At 44.0% G+C, this 21,883-nt stretch overlaps 2 protein-coding genes and 1 long non-coding RNA gene across 6 annotated transcripts in view; 2 read left to right on the top strand and 1 right to left on the bottom strand.

The window, feature by feature from the left end:
- MGLL (monoglyceride lipase) overlaps nt 1-21,883 on the bottom strand; it is an 83,711-nt gene that overhangs the window by 50,697 nt on the left and 11,131 nt on the right. Inside the window, exon 1 of one of the 3 annotated variants that reach the window (XM_061456063.1) lies at nt 131-251. The exons of 1 other annotated variant lie outside the window; for it this stretch is intronic. The gene's annotated coding sequence lies outside the window, so the exon portion shown is untranslated. Of the gene's footprint in view, nt 1-17; nt 252-21,883 lie in introns of those variants that run through there. One more of the 3 variants, XM_061456062.1, reaches the window with a different exon arrangement.
- On the top strand, nt 20-5,399 carry LOC133270642 (uncharacterized). The gene is made up of 2 exons (XR_009743863.1): nt 20-94; nt 2,999-5,399. It is a non-coding gene; the product is annotated as an uncharacterized LOC133270642 (long non-coding RNA).
- Nucleotides 12,468-21,883, top strand: part of KBTBD12 (kelch repeat and BTB domain containing 12) — a 32,555-nt gene continuing 23,139 nt past the window's right edge. Inside the window, exons 1-3 of one of the 2 annotated variants that reach the window (XM_061456056.1) lie at nt 12,468-12,577; nt 19,295-20,426; nt 21,363-21,633. In XM_061456056.1, the coding sequence (XP_061312040.1) occupies nt 19,357-20,426; nt 21,363-21,633 (1,341 nt within the window). In that variant the 5' untranslated portion in view covers nt 12,468-12,577; nt 19,295-19,356. Of the gene's footprint in view, nt 12,578-18,578; nt 20,427-21,362; nt 21,634-21,883 lie in introns of those variants that run through there. The other variant, XM_061456055.1, reaches the window with a different exon arrangement.

The following is a 21,883-nucleotide window of genomic DNA, read 5'->3' as shown; positions in this document are numbered from 1 at the left end:
AGCTGCGGTCCACTAACCAGAAGCTGCTGCCCGCCCATCAAAGGCACCTTGAGCACACGCAGCGGAGCCGCTCACAAAGTTCCTGCCGCTGCAGGTTGTTTGCAACTTTTACTTCCTTCCTGCCACTTACAGTTCGGAGGCCGCGGCGGCGGGGGGAGGCCGGGCAGGGAGGGGGAGACCTGTTTTCTCAACGCGATCCCTGCTGCGGAGCCATCTCGTGTGTGAGCGACTGCCCCGGCACCGCGCTGCCGGGCGGGGAGGGAGGGAGGGAGGGGACGAGGAGGAGGAGGAAGAAGAGGAGGAGGGATCCAGGCACCGACGCGATCGCAGGTCGCAAAGCCCCGCACACGCATCCTCCCCGCGGGGCTGGGACCGGAGCGGGGCGGCTGCACCGCATCCGAAGGAAGGATGGAGGATGGATGATGGGCGGGCGGTGCCGCCGCTATCCTCCGGCCCCGCGGAGCACCCCCCCTCCCGAGCCGTCCCCATCCCCACGGCAGCGGTAGTGCGGGGCTGCCCGGCCGCGGGGGGGGTCTGAAAGGCTCCTGCCGGGGGCAGCAGGGCTGGGGCTGCCCCGAGTGACCCCCGGAGCGGGGACGGCTTCTGTGGGCTGAATACAGAGAGGATTTCCCCATCCCCATCCCCTCTTTGTGGCTCCAAACCCCGCTGCCTGCATTTAGACACCCAAGGAAAGATTGAGCCAGGGAGATAGTTCAGAGGAGCCCCCAGGGCCCTTGCTCTGCACCCTCCTTCATGGGAAAGGCAATGTATAAACACAGTATATAATTTATACACCCCTAATCTGATAGTGCACCTCATCACCAGAGATACATGCACCACATAGGTTGCCACTGTGTAACTTGAGGTCTGTTTGGTGGTACACGATACTTGCTCATAAAAATTGTCACAGCAAGGTTCCTCAGAGCTAAAATAGCTCCAAGCCCTAAGGCATCCCAACACTGGGTTATGTCACTTCATACCAGTAAGAGCTTAGCATTTATTGAGCACTTTTAAGCTGTTTATTTTAAAGGCACAGATTCAGACCTTTTACATTTCACCAGGATAATATTGTAAATGTCAGTTTCTACATACCAGCATCTACTTCGAGGTCTCCAGCCTTTTTAAGAAGGGGCAGCTATTAACAGTACTGTTTTAAAGCTAAGCAATTGCTCACTGAGTCCAACCCTGGGAACAAAGGCTGAGGAAATGCAAGTATACTAAGAATAATACCAATAAATGCAAAAACCTCTAGATAATCCATATAAAAAGGAAATCAAACCCAGATTTTTTCCTCTTTCAGTGTCATTTATATGAAATGAACCCCCTGTGGACAGGTTAGTTATAAAGAGCAAAAGCAAAATTACATGTTCTGCAACCACTACTATTAGAAAAAAAAAAACCCAAACCCAACATTTATGGTTGTTTATAATGAGTGAGATTGGGGTCAGATGGGGTCTTCATCAGAGCCCTGGGAGCTGTACGTGGAGGTGTACAATTCGCTGCCAGGCCAGCTACTGTCTACACGCAGTGGGTGGAATTAAAGAGCTATCAGTAGCCAGAGCCAGAATTAAAGAGCTATCAGTAGCTATCAGGGTTGGAAGAAGCAAGGGCACATTTATTTATTAAAGGATACAGATCAGATAATAACAGGATTAAGAGGAAAAGGAAGAAGGAAAGAAGCCTCTTCCCCTGCTCGCAGTGCCAGGAGCACTTCACTGGTTCTCTACAGCCATCCATGAATCCCTGAAACCTGATGCCAGGAGCAGGCGCCTCTCCCACTGCGGTGCTGGGAATATCAGAGTTCCCAGGGCCACAGGGAGGTGGGGGGAGTCCAGGAAAAATCTCTTCCTAACGTTCGGGATAAAAATAGCATCTCAAAGCAAATGACCTTTGCTGGGACATGAGGGTGAGATCCTGTCTTGGAGAGCCTGCCCTGGTCAGCTCAGATATATAACTCCCTTGATACCCTGCTAACCTCCATGTAGTTAATATTGGAGGCAGCAGCGCTTGGTCCAGCCTGTGGCCCAGATTCCCACCATTGAACAGGAGTCGGGCATCAAACAACCCCTCCTTCCTGTCTCTCCAGCTTCCCTGAGACCCCAGGAATGTGAGGACATTCCTTCTCCAGGCAGTACATCCTCCCTTGTGATACCATCATAAAAATGAATGAGAAGTAGCTGCTGAGTGGCTACCTTATTATTGGATGGAATTTGAGGCGTGAATGAAAAGCCACCTGAGAGAAGTGTACTGGGGCTGAAGAACTCACCTAGCTGATATGCAAAGAATACACCAGGCTTAGGAGAGCAATTATTGCCAACTTGCTCCTCAGGAGAAATCAAAGGGGTGTCTCAGCATGCAGTATTAATGAGACTCTAACATCTTCTCTTGTGTTGGTGGAGTGGAATAGGGTTTGGAAATACACTTTAAGCTAAATCAGCTTCTTAATAGAAACCAGAATTAGACTTGGTGAATCTTTACACTGACTCAGTAATTGCTTAAGCCTGCTAGGGAAAAAGGGGTTTGCTTTATTAAAGGCTGAGCCCTGCTTAGTTTGAGCATCTCCATTGGCACCCAGTGTATCCACAGGAGTATAGATAAAGGGATTACACCCTCAAATAAGGCAAATTTTAGGGAAAAAATAAATCCCTGGAATGACAGAAAAAAATGCATGGGGTGAAAATTTGTTATCACAGCAAGGGAAGAGACAGAATGGGCTAGAAAGAAGGGGGAGAGTAGGATGGGTGGGAGACAGCAGAGTGGGCTGGCGTGATTCTGATGGTGGGGTAAGAAATCGGATAGGATTTTCTTTGTCATTAGGCTTTCATTCACAAAATGGATTTTTAATGGATCATATCCTGTTGGCATACAAACAGACTGCCTGAGATCCCTCTGCTCTGGCTGATGATGCCATGCTCTTGAGCTGCAAAGGAGGATTTTGGTTTGAGAAGGGGGTTGGATGGGGTGTGGGCATTAAACTGCTTGGGGTTCTGCTCACCAGGACCACAAAGAGCACTTCTGCTGACAAGGAGAAGGGGGAGAAATAGCAGGGTAGGAGGATACAACAATAAATCCTCTCCGAGGTGTGTGGCTATGGAAGAATCTGCTCCAGCGGAAAAAAGCTGGCAGTTACAGTAGTCAGGGAGCAGCTGGAGAGAGCAACCGACAGTGCAAGTGGGAGCACATGGGAAACAATGGGAGATGAAGCATGAAGAGGAAGAATTAAAACCAAGTGGAAAGCAAAGCAGCCGATGCTGCTGATCTGTCAGTTTAGAGTCGTTATTTTGGATCTGCCCTTCTCTTTGGCTATTGTACTCATTTATTTATCCCTAGCCAGAATCAAATCATTCAGCCTTACTTATTTGTGTAATCTGCCTTTGCTGTTGGTGTTCCTGAATAAGCCATGCACAGGGATGAGACAGGAGCGGGGGCTGGGATGAACAGCTTCTGTTTTCCTGTAAAATACCTATTTAATGTCCTGCAGCCAAAAACTAAACTCGGTGTCAGGCAAAACCTGATTGAGGAAGAAAATGGTAAAGGGCAATATCTTACTCATCAGGTTAAACTTAACAATGTAAAGAGAAATTATGACTACTTGACATTGGTCTGCAATTCTGCAGGCTCATGCACCTCTTCACAACTGTGCCAAGTGAAATGGAGAAAGGATGAAGGGTCAGCACAGGGGTACCCGAGTGTCACAGAAACTGTGTGCAGGCTTCCACTGACTTATTGCCCATCACTTCCCCTAATGGCTGGGAATAGGATTATTAGATTAAGCTACAAGTGGTTTAATACCCCTGGATGCAAACTGCAGTCAGCTAATAAAGTGGTTTTAACATGTAAATAATTAGGGGTAAATATAGTGCTGATTTTTTATAGGTAAGAAGAATTCTGCAAGTCATGCTGTCATTAGAAGTCCCTCACAAAGCTGTGACTGCAGTCGGTAGCTGTATGAGTGAAGTGATTAGTATCTTGCCTGTGCTCCTTATTCGACAGGACCAAAAATACACCCTTAAAAATACACTCCTTGAATATAGGTTTCAGTCCTTTAAACTGCTGTACAGGAGATGATCCATCCTACATAGCTGCTAATTTGAGAGCTGCTTGGTTTGCATTGCAGAAGCAACACATGTTTTGTTTAGAGGTTCATTTGTGTGTTGTAATTACAAACCCCACAAGACTGTTAAGGCCTGATTTTGAGGCACGCTTAGTGTGAAATGTAGAAAAGGCATCCTCCAAAGGTGGGGAATCAAAATGAAAGCTGGAACCTCTGCCCTCGCTTTGTGTGCACTGCAGGTCTCTGGCACTAGAGGGCACAGCCCATCCCTGCCAAATTCCCTTTCTCCGGGGTTATTATCAATTTTTAGCCGTTTTCCCCTTTATCACGAGAAGGTTTTCTATAACCACTTGTCCCTTTTTATCTCTGCTGCCCAGTATTGGTTTCTAAATAAAAGTTTCCTGTGCTGAAATAGAATTAGTCCAATTTTCGCTCTGGAATCACTCACATCACGAGAATAAACTTTGGTGGTTTATACCCCAGACAGGCACATGGCTGCAGCACTGGAAGGGAAATCCTGTCCTTGTCACTGTGAGGACAGACAGATAACGAGTCCGTTATGGTATGGCATTTCCTATTTTAATGCTGGATGACTACATGTAACCATATTACTGTTCATGAAATGCTGGTCACCATGGTAGTAACAGGGTTTTAATGATGGAAAATGTAAGTAAAAGGCTTCTTAAAGGCAAAGGTTCTAAGCTTTGAAATTTAATGTGCATAAAAATCTGAATAAGACAACATTATACGTTTTCTCCTCATGGAATTCTGGTCTTAATTATGAGAAGTCCCTTACCATTCATTTTCTCATTTCTAATACTAAAGATGACTGCATAATCTACTTTACAAACTCAGCATCACTGTACCAGGACTGAATAATACAGCCAAAAGATAGAGCTATTCCGTCATGGTGAGAGTGGTGCTTTATTTTGGTGGCCAAACTGGAAGCATTGACTGGAGAAGAGTTATTATCGTGCAGCCCAGTTTTCTTGCTGCTTTGCAATCGACAAAGCATCATTTATCATCCTTTGCATCCCAATTTTTCTTTGCATGTTTTCCAGCTCATCATAACATAATTATGTTCCTGTTTCTTCCAGCCAGGGGCTGCTACTTTCTTTTCCTAAGACAACAGCTGCACTGCACAACCTTGATGAATCCCCATAAGGGTAAAACGTGTCTGTGGTGCTTGTTTCTGCCTTGGCAACCCGACTGTTCGAGCTCTCTTTTTCATGACAAATGCTGCTCTAAAATGCACCCAACCCCGATGCTTTCACAGCGCTTCTCAAAACGAGGGTTTACGTTGTAATTTAGACTTGAAATATTAAACACTCTGGCTGCTTTGTAATTGTAAAGACTCCTTCTGTCACATTTCTTTTTATACCGTGTAGAGGTCCATAAACGCCAAGATGGGATTTTAGAGGCCACAGTTACTGATGTGCAATTTAGGTTTTGAATGAAACCGATTTCGTGGGTGAAACTCAGCCCAATCTGGAAGCCCTAAAAGGCATCTGAAGGGAGCTTTCATGGCACAGGTGAATCATTTCCTGGTTTGCCCTCAGCTGGTTCAGCCACAGTGCTACGCAAAGGTAATTATACCAACCTCATCTATTCATTAACTACTTGTGGTGGAAAATGCTGTAAGAGCCACACAGTATTTCTGTTACTACTTACTGGGATATTTCATTTAATGCTGATTTTATATTTGCAACATCAGATTTCAAAGAACTTTGGAAAGTAAAGATTTTGTTTTAGACGGGGAAATCAGGACAGGGAAAAGTAGGGCTCAATGCAGGAGGCAAGCTGAGGGCAGAATCCATTCCTAATGCTACTGATCTTATTTACCCAATTATACCATTGCTAACTCATCTCATCTGGAAATCTATCATCAGAGCACTGCAAACAACCAAAGCAGTAACTTTTCCAGTCGTTAAAGACTACCCAGATTTCCAGCTGTAGGGAATATTGTGTCCTGGGCAAAAGCACAGCCCAGATAGCTACATTCTTCAGAGCAGAATTTTCCCTACAGTTTTGCTTTCTATCCTAATCTCCTGGCTGTTATTCCTGCTGCCACCATCAATTCAGGATTGGTTGGGTTTATATATAAAAATCACAATCATTCTGCACAGAGAGGCAAGCGTTTTAACTCATATGATCAGTCCTCTTTACAGGTATACATGCCATGATTTAAGGATGCTTTGGGATATCAGAGCATGTCGCAACCTTTTAGTTGTGTCCACCACACTGGTTACTGATGGCATTGCCTGGAGGACTCTTAGATGTTGATGGAAACTATACCTGCCCAGCCAGGACTAACTTCATCTTCTACCCATGAATGGTGAGTACAACTGCTGCTGCTAGAAAAGGTAGCAGGCTCATTGGTTTGAATACACAATGAATGCACAGCCCATCGGAAGAGCTTGTCTTGTGCCATTTGTTCCCTATAACCGCTATAACCTGGCAGCTTCTGCTCAGATGTGTTTTAGCTTTTCTCTCATGTATCTTTGGTTTCTTCCTCGGTCCGCTCACACATGTTCAGGGCGAGATGTGCGTTTTCTCTCTGATTCACGTACAGTAATTACTTCCTAACATCTGCCTAACAGATTCTGTAAGAAAAATAACTCTGCAAATATTAAGGAAAAAGACATTAATGTATGAAATCTTTGAAATCTCTATTACGGGGGTTTGTTATCCACAGCTGACTGGATTCATTCCCAGCCAGGAAGCTGGATCAGCAAAACAGCTGCATTAGTTATTTAACTGGAGGCCTGATTCTGCTCTTGCTCACACTGATGTAAAGCAGGAGGAGTACCAGAGAAAATAAAGAATATCCCTAGTGCAGAATGCATGTTTGAGGAAAACTAAGTGTTATGGTAGGGAACAACAGGAGAACTTTAGCAGATGTTCTGCCACCCTGGAATAGTTGTGGCTTAGTGTCTTACAGAAACCTCGTGCCAAATACATGCTCCTGGGAGTGTTCTCCTGTATATATATTGTCGTGGCACCAAATGCCCAACAAAATTAAGGCTCATTTATGCTCAGTGTTGCTCCTTAGTGCCATGAATTCGCATGTGACCTACTCTGAACTGAGCATCACGTTCATTACTGTTTGCATGATTGTTCCCTCTCAGTTATTTAACTTTTACAATATTTGCTGCAATTTCCTTTATCCCTTCTGGTGCAGGGAAGCACTCGCTGCTTTTCCTCCTAGCCTGAATTAATGCTTGTATTAATTAGCCTAGAAGTATACTTGGAGAAGGGGGATGCGAAATGAGGAGCGCTGCGGTGAAAAAGGGGGCAAAGCATCCCTATGCAAAGTATTTCCTCTGCAAGATGACAACGCTATATATCTCAGGACAACAAAGGATTGTTACCAGAGCCTCATGTACTTCGGAGATGGACAGCTTCAATCCTCAAGTCCATCAGCACCCTTTGTATTTGATCTCATGGTGAATTAGCAGCATGTGCTGTTAATAACATCAAAAGTTACTGCGTCTGAGAGCTCACCCACAACTCTCATCCTGTTCCTCCAACACAAGATATCTATTATATCTTGGCTACAGTCGTGGGTTCTCATGCAGTGAAGGTATCTGAGGTTTGGTTTGGACTTTGGAGCCAAGAGCATCTGCAGTTGCTGTGGGCTGGTAACGTCGGGTCAGGTTCCTGTTACAGACCCATCGGTGGGGCTTCCTGAACTCGTAGGAACCTCCCAGTTCACTGTACTATGCTTTGATACCAGAATATGTTTATTATTGTTACTTGTTGGCTTTTCCTAGTATATTCCTGAATTTTCTCTGGAGTTACAGTAACTTTTTAAATGGTTAAATGGTTTAAATGGGATGGGGTTACAGCAGCATCCATGCTTTGGTTTAAAACAAGGATAAACTCCTAGGCATTGAATTTTGGGGCTCATTCTGAAATGAGACAAAGATGAAACCAATCCTACAAGGTCTGCATGAGTCCAAAACTTCCCTCTGCAGCCCAGTTTGGACACATACCCCAGACTGAACCCACGATTCCATAGAATCATCATCACAGAATCCCAGCCTGGTTTGGGTTGGAAGGGACCTTAAAGCTCATCCGGTTCCAACCCCTGCTGTGGGCAGGGACACCTTCCACTAGAGCAGCTTGCTCCAAGCCCCGTCCAACCTGGTCCTGAATACTGCGGGCCACAACTTCTCAGGCAACCTGTTCCAATGTCTCGCCACCCTCACCATGGCTCATCTGCCTCCACCTCTGCCCCCAGCTTCTGATCTCTTCAGCAATATGTTCTGCAGCAAACAAGGATTTCTGGGGCAGCTTCAGTAGGATCAGAACGATATCCTGGTGCTGCTTTGTGAGTGTGATCGATTCATTCAGCACAGCGCCCTGTGGCCATTCATATCTCCCTGATGATCAAATATATCTTGAATTATCAATCTGAAGTGGTTTTTTTTCCCCACTAGACAATACCCAAATGTATTGAAAGAGCCGTTGGGATTGAGCCAGAGAATTTGGCAGCGAGATATGGAACATTTGGGCTTTCAACGCTTAGGAACATATGGAAAGAGGTTTGGAAGATTGCCACATGGGGTGGAACTTGGAAGATACTGCATTTCATCCTTCTTTTGTGAACAGAGGTAGAAGAAACTTTATCTTTTGGGGGGAATCCTCATTCCGTTCATTTCCTATGATGTGCTGCTGCTCCAGAATAAACCACTCTGCAAGGTGTGAACAAAATCAGCTGCTTGTTTATGGGCAACTAACTCATAAGGTCCCTCGCAGGTGAACTCTGGGAGGTGGAAACCAGCCTGGGGCTGCTTGGGAATTGGGCATCACTCTCAGACACTGCATTCTGGTTATAGCCTGAGTGTTTCTTGCCACAAGTTCATTGTGGTTCTTTATCTTGCACTTTCATGTGACGGTTCGTTTCAACACATGCAGCCAAATAATGGTGAGACAGGGCAAGTTCCTGTTGTTTCTTTGCTAACAGCAGGCTGGGGGTCAGCAACGTATCTCTAGCTAAGGAAAGGAGTAAGTGAAGGCGAAGAAGATGACATCCAAGAACAGGAACTGAGCAGGGAGGAACTGCTCAGAGTGGAGGAAAGAGCATCTCCTCCAAAGGTATTCAAAGACCTGCAGCAATATCTCTTAAGGACCGACTGTGTAAGTCAGGAAAGCAAAAGGAAATGGGCAAATGCCAAATCATTTGAATGGGATTTCTTTTAGAATGAAATATCTGCCTTTCTGAATAAAGCCTGGAAAAAAAACAGGTGAGTTTCAAGCATTTCTTAAGCCTTATATCCTGTGTCTGCAGCATCTCTGAGCCAGCTAAAATCCAATTTACAATGTTTCTGATATTTTCCTTCTTCTCACAACACATACTGTGAGAAACATCAGTTGTTTCTGCTTTCTGTGACCATAATGGCCCCAAGTTCCGCAAGTGGGTACGTATTTTCCTTCCTGAGTTTCACTTTTGGTGCCCATTTAGAAATCGTTTTGACCCTAACACAGTTATAACCATCATTTTCTTAGATTAAAAAGCACCAAAACTAATGTACAGAACAACCTCTCCGTAAATCCCATCTGTTCCATGCTTCTCTGCATCTCCATTCCCATCTCTACTGATCTAAAAGGAATAGAAATGCTCTTCTATCAGCCCATTCCTTCTGTCTGATTCACTGACAGGTACCCCAGGTAGCTTCACACTGGGACAGTTTCATTTGCAGAGAAAAATACCGGTGGATGTTGAGTTCCTGGATTGTGGCACCGCTGCAAAAACATCAGGTTCCTCTTTATACCAAAGGGCCAGCAGTACATCCTTGAGCAGGCTGTCTGTTCATTGGAAATCAGGGAATATTTTGCCTAAAAGCATCTGGCAGTGCAGAATAACTCAGTAATAACTGATTATCAGGGCAGCAGGAGGCAAGCCCCAGCAGAAAGGCTGTAGGTGCAGTTAGAAGCCCTGGTGAGTAGTTGACTTTGAGGGCTTTCTTTTGCCCTTTTTCTTTACTTTAAGACCCCCTGAATTTGATGGAGACTCTTTCATGTGAAAGACCGAAAGAACGACAAATTAAGCAGCATCCAGCTCCTAATGTGTGAAGCTGCAATTTGCATACATCACGGCAGCTGCTGAGCCGGGCCCTATTACCTCCGCTGGAGTGTTAATTTAGCCCCAACTTCCTCATTTATTGAAATGAAAAAGCAGCGGGGGGCTGGCACGCCCCGATGGCTGTCAGGAAACCTGGGAACCCTCTCGACAGAGCCAGGAAGAGATTTCGATTCCAAGGGAATGCATGGGAGCTGCCCCCAGGATCGGTGGCCATGGGCGAGCACGGGATTGCCCTTAGTCCGCTCCAAAGGGCAACAGTCACTCTAAGAGCCAATGTTGTATTGAAGAGAATAGCTAGAGGGATTAAACTGGAAATCTCTGTTGCTGTTTTTTCTCTCCCTATGTATCCAAACTGGCACTGTGTATACACACAACACAAGAGGGATGTGGAGCTGCTTGAGGAAGCCTGAGGAGGCCATGGAGATGCTGCAAGGGCTGGAGCAGCTCTGCTCTGGAGCCAGGCTGAGAGAGCTGGGCTGGTTCAGCCTCATTCCCTCTGCAGGAAGAATAAAGAGTTTGGAAACTGGTCTGACTTTTCCCTTATAATTGGGTGTTTTTCCAAGGGGTGAATCCCTGGATTCAGCTGAGGTTTAGAAGGGAAAGTCTTTGCTCACGCAGCGCCAGAATGTGCTGTGTGACTGGTGCAATGAAACCCTTGTTCTAAACCACCGAATTCCACACATTTTTCTCAAACGCGGGTACATTCACACCAAATTTGTCTCTTCTGTCTCCGACACCTACTTCTTATCCTTGTTTTAAAATACACTGTGCTAAAAGATCGCCCATTTGTTGTATTCCCACAGATATTCTTCCTTTTGCCATTAACGAAGTTCAGCAGAAACTTTTGTCTTCGCCCACTTCTCCGCCATTCATTTTTATAATTAAGATCCCCATGACAACAGATGATATCAGAATGAAGGATTACGACTTAATTACATGGAGAAGGTGAGAACTGGCTGGGCCTACAGCAGAGAAAAGCTTTTCTTTCTAGCAATTGCGGGCCTGATTCACGGCTGTGTTACTCTGTGTGATTGCAAAGAGCCTGCCCAGCACTGCAGGACGGGGTGTGCTGGGCATTTCAGTGCAGTGCAGGAGAAATAATCAGAATTTCATAAGCAATAAATAGGAATTTGCCTTAAAAGCATCAGTTCATGTTTTTACGAAATGGGCTCATTATAGAAACCAGCAACCATAAAGGAAACGTGATTATTATGATGATAGTGAAGTGGTGTCATAGAAATAAAATCCATTGCATAAACACCCCATGTTAACCATCACCCTACTGTAAATTGTTGCACGTAGCAGGAGAACAAGGCAATTTAGGGGATATGGTCCTGTTTTATCACAGCTGTGGCATTTCATCAGCCCACAGTTCCATCTTGGCTCCTGTGAAAGCTGTCCTATCAGATTGGATACTTTTATTTCTAAGATAAAGCTGAACTTTTAATAAGAACAATCTGGGAGTTTGGGCAATATATATCTCTGTAATCTGATCTATTGAATGCTCTGACAGGAGTAAACTTTAATCGCTTTGATTTTTTCCTGGTTCTGTTCACAAATGAGATGAAATATGCTTTGTAAAATTGTGTACATCTGAATTTCCCCCGTAGAAACAACAAACTGCTATTAATAGCTGAGTATTCCTGAACATTCCCTCTATGGCTTTTGGATAAGCTCTGTAATAAAACCATCAGACTAAAACCCTAGATAAGGAAATATATTTCCCTTTCAATTTTCTCAAACGCTATTATGATTGATCAACCAATTAGTAGAGTGAATAAATAAATTAATGCCATTTGAAAAAGAACATTCTGATAACCCTTTGATATCTTCCTCAACTGAAAATATAGGGACAACATGAATCAATTTTATAACCCTAAATTTTCCTTAATCTTTTTTCCATCTTTGCTTAACCATATGGAGATATAAACAGTGTATTATGGCCCTCTCGATTCCCCTTTAATTTACAGAGTACAGGATCTGCAGCTGAAGTAAATCAGTGCTGCCCCACTACTCTGGGTCAGTTTAGTGGCTCTGCTTCTGATTTACACCAACACAAACAAGAATATGGGCCTTAAAACATACAAATAACACATTTGGTCAGGAATCCTGATTTTATACACAACTTTAGCTCTTAATGATATAGCAAGGGCAGGAGAGAGAGAGTTTGCTCAGCTGTAGAGGCAGTGGCCTTGGTTTTGAAAGTGAATTGGATAGGGTCAACTAGCAACAGCATCTCCTCTGGTTCAGTGTGTCCTTATGTAGCCCTGTGCATGATATTAAAGCAGCTCTTCATCCCAGCCAGGAGCCCAGCACTGGCTATTTATAGCCCTGGCACCTTGTTGCTTACCAGCAGCTCTGTGCTGCTGTGTGAGGTCCCTGTTTCTCTCTCCCACACAGTCTCACAGGTACCTGCTGCTCCTGGCGTCAGAAAGGTACATTTAATCCCCCCTAAGGGCAGGAAAGAGAGGGGAATTTGGTGCTGGATGGGAATGGTTGCTTTGGGATGCTGGATGTTTGGGACATTTGTGGGCAGGGGTGTGTGCCTTGGGGAGCCCTTACAGATACTGGGGACGGAGCTATAGAACCTCCTGCTGGTGCCAAAAATGATGCCCTCTCAGTTCCTTATGGTGCCTGTTGTCCAGTTCATTAAGGGATTGTGAGAGATTAGTTACAAAGTTAGCATGGGAACCCCCAAACAATGTCAAAATTGGGCTCTCTCTGCAGCTATATGCGGTTTGCCAGCAGTGTGGAAATAGGATCAGCCTGTGGATGCAGGAATCTCAGTGTCTGAGGTCTGTGCACAGGGGGTCTTTGCATATCCCACAAGCCTGCAGACATCTAGACTTGTTTCCAGTAAGGAAGCTTGGAGCAACTGGGGCTTGGAGCAAGCTGCTCTAGTGGAAGGTGTCCCTGCCCATGGCAGGGGGTTGGAACTGGATGAGCTTTAAGGTCCTTTCCAACCCAAATCAGTCTGATTATGATTCTTCCATCAAGGTATCTGTATGTGCCTGGCACTATCAATAGCCTGAATGTTTTTAATATGAGGGTTCAGTGGAGTTTGCAGATTTCGTAGGTATTGAATATGTGTGTTAGTGCAGGGGCATTTTGGAAGTGGTGCTGCGTTCTTGCCGTGGGTTGCTCTGAGTTTTCTTTTCCGTGGGTATGGACATACCCAGATATTTGCTTGGTAGTGATTGCAATCAAAACTAGAGGATTTCATGGGGAAAGCTGGATTTGAACAGTAGCTATGAAAAGATGGCATCAAGTAATCAGGGTTTACAACTTGCCATTTATTTTAGTTTCACTGCTGAGTGACAGGGATATTGAGGCTTTTCCATACCATTGCTCAACAAATGGATCTATACCTCAGGGCTTTATGTAAATATTAGCAATTAGAGTTCACATTCTTTTGTGTTGAAAAATGCAAAAACAGGCACCTAGTTTCCAGCAAATAATTAAATCAAGTTACTTCTGATTGTGATGGTCCCATTTACAATGTCTGATATAATTGGTCCAGAAAGTGAGCCTTTCCTACGCTCACCACTATATTGAGATAAATGTAATAAGAGAAACCTCCAAGACCTTTGCCAGGCTGCTTAAATTGCTGCTGAAATACATTTTAGAATTACATTTTCCTTCTGCTGGCATCTGTCATTGGGTATGTAAAAACCTTGTGCATCCTCCTTCTGTGAATGAGCACTTTGCCATTTCAATTAGGTTGGATATATAAGAGAAACGATCTGCACATGTGAACTGTAAAAGAACTGGGCTCTGTAGGCGTATATTTAGCTACTATTCTTCTCATGCAATTAATGCACATAATTGGCTCAGACTGAGGTTTGTTTGTAGGCATTTGTTTGGGAGCGGAGCCACATCCATTTTCCACTTACATTGTGGAATTCTTTTGACTGACTTCACTGGGCTTTGAATCAGAGGAAGATTAAGGTCGGGTGAAGGCGTATTTGCAAAGGTGGCCCACGGGGTCTTTCATTTTCAGCTGCTTTGATTTTTGTCATGAATCTATAACAGTTTAGAGAAGGAAAAAAAAGCCTGGTATTTGCTGAGATAGGATCAATATTAATCCAATCCCACATCTAGGCCTCTGTCTTGGCAGTAAACGGAGCTCAAACTGTCAAATCTTTCCAGAATCATAAACTACCCAAAGGCTTTGAAAACTGATCAAAGCATCTCCAGGTCTCCGACGGTCAAACGTGCTCCCAAACATGGTTTCTGCAGCTCTGCAGGCTGCTTAGAAATCTCCTGTCAGGTGTCAACCTTCTCCCAGCCCCAAAGGCAGTGTTAAGTCCCATTTTAATTTCCTTTTAAATGAAGAAGCAATGAAATGAGAAATAACACAAAGAAGCTACTGCAGGAAGGACAGGCTGTAGCAGTCTGAGTGGAGATGTCTGCAGGCAGCGGGATATTTCCAGCAGCAGGGATGCAGTGATGCACACAGGGGGACACAACACTGCCATACCTGCGTACGTCCACAGCAGCAGCCTGTCCTGCACTGAGAGCATCCTTTTACACACTCATGGATTGCAACTGGCATCCCATGAGGATGCTCAGCAGCACACGTCCCAGCAGGAGGTGGTTCATGCTTGGGTATCATGGGACCTCAGGCTGCTTTGACTTGGGGTCCTCAGTATCAGATGCCATGTGAAAATGAACGGGGTGCCACAGGGATTGAGGGAGAAAGAGTTAAAATCTCTCTCAGAAGGGTTGTTGTGCTTTATCTTATACAGGCAAATGGCACAACTTGATTTGTAGTGCTCCCAGTTTCAAAACCTCAAGGTAAGTTCCTCCTTCCCCGCCAGCAGTAAAACAACTGAGACCTTCTGAAATGTACCTGTGATGGGCCTGATCCTGGGGTATGGATAGGGATGAGCAAGGAGAGTTCCTTCTCTGACTTTAATGCGAAGGAGATCACCTCACCTGGCAAGCCTTTTAATGCTGCCTGGGCAATGTGAGGCTGAAGTTTTACCTTTAGAAGTGATGCAGACACTTCAGTTCCTAAATCACATAGGGAGCACGAGTAGGACTTGGACTCTTAACTTAACTGGATGCCTTTCAAAACCTGGACATGCTAAATCTCTAAGTAACCAGCAACAGACAGAATATGGAAGACCTCAGAAAAGGTACTGTGCCTGCTGGTAGTTATGGTGACACTTGAGACACATCCCCAGGCTAATGTCTAATAGTCACAGAGAGCCATTTATTAGAAGCACTTACCTGTGTGCCCTCTCAAACCGTATAGACATCCATTTCCTAAGAAGAACTGGATTTTCTCTCTCACTTGCTGTTCTGCCCTAAGTTTGTGCATTTTATCCGGACAGAATGGATGAAATTCAGTCAGGAAATAATACCAAAGTCAAAGCAAAAGAGTAAGACTTCCCTGAAACTGTGAGTGACATTTCCAGCACAGAGTTCTGGCCACGGACAAGAAATGCTTCCCGATCTGATCATCGATAATAGTTCTTTGAACCTGGTTTTTCAGCCAGTTACTAACTTGGGTTGATTTAGCCAGTTGATTTCCTCACAATGTGTAATTATATCCTGTAGGACCATGTCAGTGATCTCACTCAAGACAAAGTATCTAATTTATCCCCTATTAGCCCTGAAAAAATGAAGACAATTAGATTGGATTGACACAATTTGTTCTTGATAAATATGTGCTATAGCTGCTTCTATCACCTTATTAGCCTCTAAATTCTTAATCCAATCATGTAATAATTTCTTCAGGCACCTTTCCAGGTATAAGAATGAAGGGAGTAGTTCCCATTATCCTACAGATATAGAAACATCTATAATTCCCCGGAAACCGCCTTTCTATATCTTATTATAGCTTTTCCCTATATCAAGATGAGCAATGTGACTTGCCCTTCTCGAGCGCTGCAGGATCCTTGGCATGGTTTAAAATCTTGATCTTAAATGCCAGCACAGCCTTCATCATTAAATCCTGAGATTATAGCATTATTATCATCTGGGTACTGATTCCTGCCTCGCTGTGGCTGTCAGCCAAATGTCATAACACATACAATTAACAGATTTGCTCCTCGGCTTACTGATAACAAGGCAAGCACAAATAATTCATAGGCAGAGGCAAGGGCTCTTTGATGTGCCTGAACTCTGAACCTCCCAGCACCTGAAGGGAGAGGCAGGCTGAGCACAGGGCAGCCTCATTAAGGCAGAGAAGAGGGGGAAAGAAAGCAGGAGAGGAAGAGGAGGCTGCAGGAGGTGCCCCCGCAACTCATGCTGGGAGCTGTGACCCCTTCTGGGCCAGGTCCTGCAGCTCCCACCCTCCCACCATGGCTGGGAAAGAAGAGATTCCTTGGCACTGGGGAAAGAACAGGAAAAATCCATACCCCAGACAGGAGCACAGACAAAATGTCTCTAATTACAAGGTAGCTTTTTGTTTTCCCAGAGGTTAAGGGAAGTTCCTGGTGAGATCCTTCCATCTGGTTCACAGTCCCTTTGCGCTGGGGCAGTTCAAAGAGGCTGCAGTGTAACTGAGAATTGAGGACAGCATTTATTTATAGTGCGATAGCCTCATAAAAGCCATAGAGCTGAGCTCACAGCAGTGTGCTTATTTATGTTTTGAACTGCTCATGCAGCACCCTCCTGCCTTGCAAAACGTGTGCTGTAGCTCCTGCATGAAAGTATGTGTGACTCTTCATGAGGTTCATGACACAAAGGCAAGGAAAAGTGGAATTTGACTAACAAACCAGCTGATGGAAAAATTGAAGGAGGAACAGAACTGGAGGGAAATGAATAGCCCAGCTCTGAAATAAAGTAACAGCAAATGAAGATTTGCACCTGAATTCGTTTTTCACAATAGAAGAAAAGAACATCTAAAGCCTCTGAATAAGGCAGCAACTCTGATTTCAGTTCCTGGTGACATTAGAAAGGATTTGAGCCTTGCAATAGGGATTTTATAATGACAACCCAGCCCCTGGCACAATCCCAGTATAGTGTCTCACTGCAAATTATATTTGTGTCACATTTATCCTTTCTTTTAATATCAATGTACCATCTTTCTGCCTCTGTAACCCAGAGGGGAAAGCAAAGCAACACCATTTCATTATTACTCTCTAATAGTCTTTCCAATGATATAAAGGAGAATATTAATATCCTTCCAATGACCTCACCTAAACACTGCTAAAAGCCAGGGGGGACTGACAAGTTTGTAGCTAATGCACAGGGATGAATTTCTGGAGTTAATGAAAGGATCTCACCCCTGGGTTTTAAACCTGTTTTCTTTTTAACCTTTTAGCTTCAGTTTCCCCAGCAGTAGAATGGAGACAGTAGAATTACATGCAAGTCAACAGCATGATTTTATTGAGTATGGCTCAGTCAGGAGCTTGGTGTGCTAGCAAAGCAAAGAGAGGAAGAGGGTGAGTTCTTATGAGGAAAGGCAAATAGTGTCTTTTTGACAGTGTAAGGTGCCCAAGCTCTGCTTGTAGCTCTGGCTGGGAAAGCAGAGCTGCTCTGTGGGCTGAGATCACCCCACATTGGGTACAGATGGGCAGCACCCTTCATCATGGGTAGTGGGTGTTATCCATCAGTAGCGCAGAAACAGCATGAGCTACGTTGTGCTTTAAGATTGCTATTGCTAATGTCTTAATCATGAAAGAGAGGAGAAAAGGCTGTGAGCATGTTGTGCCAGATATCCTAATTACTGGGAAATGAACACAAAACATTCACAAACCCAATGAACAGAGTAATCAAGGACAAAGTGTTGCTCTTAAGAAAGCAAAATTAACAGCGAAAGAAAGCGTCAAGGTGACCAGCAAAGGAAGTGAAATCATAACTCGGTTCTATACGCTGCTTCTTCCTGATCTGTACAAAAGTCTGGGAAAGATGATGATGATTAATCATCTCACTTGTTCTTCACATTAGAAATGCACATTTTGTCCATTCTGGAAAAGCTGGAGGATGTGCGAAGCTCTGACACCACAAAAGAGAAAGGAGAGGAGCTGATCATTTTGGTTAACCCTGGTTAGTCAGATTGCTGAATGGCTGGTTATTAACGCTTTCATCCGGTTGAGAGCAAACATCCTGCTAAAAGACAATGAGGCTCATCTGCTTTAAGATGTGTGTGTTTTTAATACACAAGTCTTTGAGATATGGGGTGGTTCCTTTATGAAAATGCAATGAAGAACAACTATTAGAAGGTGATAAAATAGCACAAGGGGAAAGCAATAAACTGGCCATCTAATTATCATGTAGGATTAAAAAGAAGAACAGTTTCTATCTCATAAAATGCTTCTACTGATTGTAATGACTACTCCAGAGGCAGTCGATTCAGGATTAAGACCTACATTTTCTTGAGTGCAGTATTTCAATTCAATGGAGCCAGGAAGAAAAAGAGTCTAGGTTTTGAAATACCATCACTTTATATTTTGTACTGAACTTACTGCCTTGGGTTTTTTGAAAGTACCATAAGAAGAGCTCAGAGCTTGGCCCCCATTCAGACTATGAATTTCATGTTTTGTCTTCCAAATCCATTTATAACCCAGATTCATTTCTCAGATTTGTTGCTTGTAGTTTCAGATTTGGAATACGGAAAGAATTGATAAAATCAAGGCAATGCTGGTTTTTAAGCATGCCTGGCTTTTAATTTGGCACCAAAGGTTTCAAAGAATTTCAAACACTGTTTTTCTGTGTTGATGCATATTTCTTTAATGAAATTCAGACTACTTTTGGTGCTTCCGGGATTTGAGAAAACCAGCTCAATCTGCCATACAAGACCCTGATCCCACAAGAATTGAAGCTGTGAGGAATGTTACTCGTTTGAATAGTCTCATTAAGCAACTTATGTCATGTTTACAGTGTGTTTTAAGCATGGTTATACCACAGCTTAAGGACTAAGTTGTGTATTGGTGATTCATGACATGAGTCAAGAGAAGTCTAATTTTCATTAAATACTCACAAATCCTGGGGGGGGGGGTGTGTGTTGAATATTAAAGTGTTGATTTTCATTTTATTTTGTCCTGTGGATCTTGAGCCTGAGACCATAACTTTACATACTTTTAATGCATTACTCATTCATATCACATGGTCATCCTATAGAATGACAATCTTTTGATAATAACACACCATTTACCTAATGGTTTGTTCTTATTGGACAATTATGCTTCTACCTCTAGGAATATTCCTGATGAAGACCTTCAGTTCTGAGGTTTAAAACCAGGAAGTTTGGAGATCAACCATGGATCATAAGGCCGAGGAGAAAAGAAAGCAGCGCCACAGCTTGACTTTACTGGAACAAGTAAAGAGAATGAAAGAATCAGCAGAGATTATTGATGTTGTCCTAGTTGCAGAAGGTGAGAAATTCCCCTGCCATAAGGTGGTGCTGGCTGCCTTCAGTCCCTATTTCAAAGCCATGTTTACCTGTGGCTTGGTTGAATGCACCCAAAGGGAAGTGGTGCTCTATGACATCTCTGCAGAGAGCGTGGCCGTACTCCTCACCTACATGTACAGCGCGGAGCTGCACCTCACCAACCACAACGTGCAGACTGTTGCCCTCGCTGCCTATTTCATGCAGATGGAAGAGGTTTTCAGTCCGTGTCAGAAGTACATGATGGACCACATGGATGCCTCCAACTGTGTAGGCATCTACTACTTTGCAAGCCACATTGGGGCAGAAGATTTATCTGATCAGGCGAGGAAATATTTGTACCAGCATTTTGCTGAGGTGAGCCTACAGGAAGAAATATTGGAGATTGAATTCCAGCAGCTGTTGACTCTCATTAAATCAGATGATCTGAATATTTCCAGGGAGGAGAACATTCTGGACCTTGTCATTCGATGGGTCAAACACAGCAGAAAATCACGTGAAGAGCACCTCATTGAGCTCCTGAAGCAAGTGCGACTGGTACTTGTCAGCCCTTCCTTTCTGCTGGAAGCCCGGAAAAGGAACACAATGATCCTGTGCAATTCAGAATGCAATGACATGTTTGAGGAAGCACTGAAAGCCATCAAACTCTCCAGCCACCCTTCCCTCAGCCTGCGCTATGGCATGGAGACTACTGACCTCTTACTCTGCATCGGCAACAATTCTCTTGGCATTAGGTCAAGGCATGGTAGTTACGCAGATGCCAGTTTTTGCTACGCTCCTGCGACACAAAAGACTTACTTCATTTCCTCTCCGAAGTACGGAGAGGGTTTAGGATATGTTTGCACTGGTGTCGTGACTGAGAAAAATGATATTATTGTGGCAGGCGAGGCAAGCGCTGCCAAAATGTCCAGACAAAAGACCAGGAACATTGAAATTTATAGGTGTGTACCCAGAGTCCGAAATTCCCATTTTATTTAAGCATTTGAAATCCAAATAATGTTTCTGGGAATAAAAAAGACCATTAGACAAAATATTCTTTACTTGAAAGTTTTCCCAGAGGTTTTGATTAACCAGTTTGTCACAGTTTATCTTCACAGCACTGAATTATAGAGATGCAACCAAATCTTGAGGTCTTTCTCTCCCGAAAGAAGGATTTGCTTTAGTGGCATCTCTGTGTAAATGAGCTTGATTAGATCCTAGAGCAGTGTATGTGGATTTTCTCTTGTCCTTATGGAAAACTCAATGTTTTCCTGGGATACTCTTTTCTAGATTGTTAGCAGGGGGAAATGAGGCAAGTGAATGGCCCAAGGAGTCCAGTAAGGCAGAGAAAACACACCTCTCTGTTGGTGATAGTATTTCGGAGATTAAAGGAGAGGGACTGATAGTTCTAAACCCCGTTCTGTTTTTACTTGTGTCTTTTTCAGATACATACATTTTAAAGAAAACTAGACTTTTTCTGGATTAAAGCTAAAATTAAGAAATGGTGACAATATTTTCAGATACAGATGCTTAAATCTAAGGAAGTAAATCCACACTGGGGCAGATGAAATGGCCTTATTTTCAGCAGTGTTGAGCTCTTGCTTTTCCCACTGAGTTCAGTCAAAACTGTGACTGAGCAGCACACGCAGAAATAAGGGACTTCTTGTCTTAATGGAGGTCCAATATCTTTGAGAGGATGCCTAGGACTCCTCATGCTAAAACCGCTTGATCTTGCAAACATTGGGCTCAATCTTATAACTACTCTGTGAAGGAGAAAGCTCCTTGTGTCACTGCACCATTGCCTGAGTCAGCATTGATGATCAAGGGGGTAATGTCTCAGAGCAAGCTGACGGGATCTTGGTGAACCACGGCATTTACAGCTTTGGGTTTTCCTACAGATACCACCAAAGAGGAAACCAGTTTTGGCACAGCCTGTGCACCACTGAGCAACGTGAACTCTACGCACTGGGCACTATCCATAATGATCTCTATGTAATAGGAGGGCAAATGAAAGTGAAAAATCAGTATCTGGTCACAAACAGTGTGGAGAAGTATTCCATGGAGCAAGGCACCTGGAGAACCACGGCACCTCTTCCTGTACCATTAGCCTGCCACATGGTGGTGGCAGTGAAGAATAAGCTCTATGTGCTGGGTGGATGGACACCACAGGTTAAGACATGTGCCAGTTACTTCGTTTTGTTTGTGCACTAACAAACTCTGCTGTATAATTTTATGGTGCTTCTTGCATAGGAAAAATATGTCAGTCATAGCAGAAGAATATATTGCTCGCATTCATGGAACCATAGAATCCCAAGCTGGTTTGGGTTGGAAAAGCCCTTAAAGCCCATCCAGTTCCAACCCAAGGACACCTTCCACTAGAGCAGGTTGCCCAAAGGCCCATTTATCTGCTTAAACATCT

This window comes from Pezoporus flaviventris, unplaced genomic scaffold (assembly GCF_033815535.1).
Source record: "Pezoporus flaviventris isolate CSIRO_AGI_PZ_B2104156 unplaced genomic scaffold, CSIRO_AGI_Pfla_v1 ptg000021l, whole genome shotgun sequence".
NCBI classification, from domain to species: domain Eukaryota; kingdom Metazoa; phylum Chordata; class Aves; order Psittaciformes; family Psittacidae; genus Pezoporus; species Pezoporus flaviventris.
Note: the sequence above shows the minus strand (reverse complement) of the source record. Positions and strands in the feature narration are given on the sequence as shown.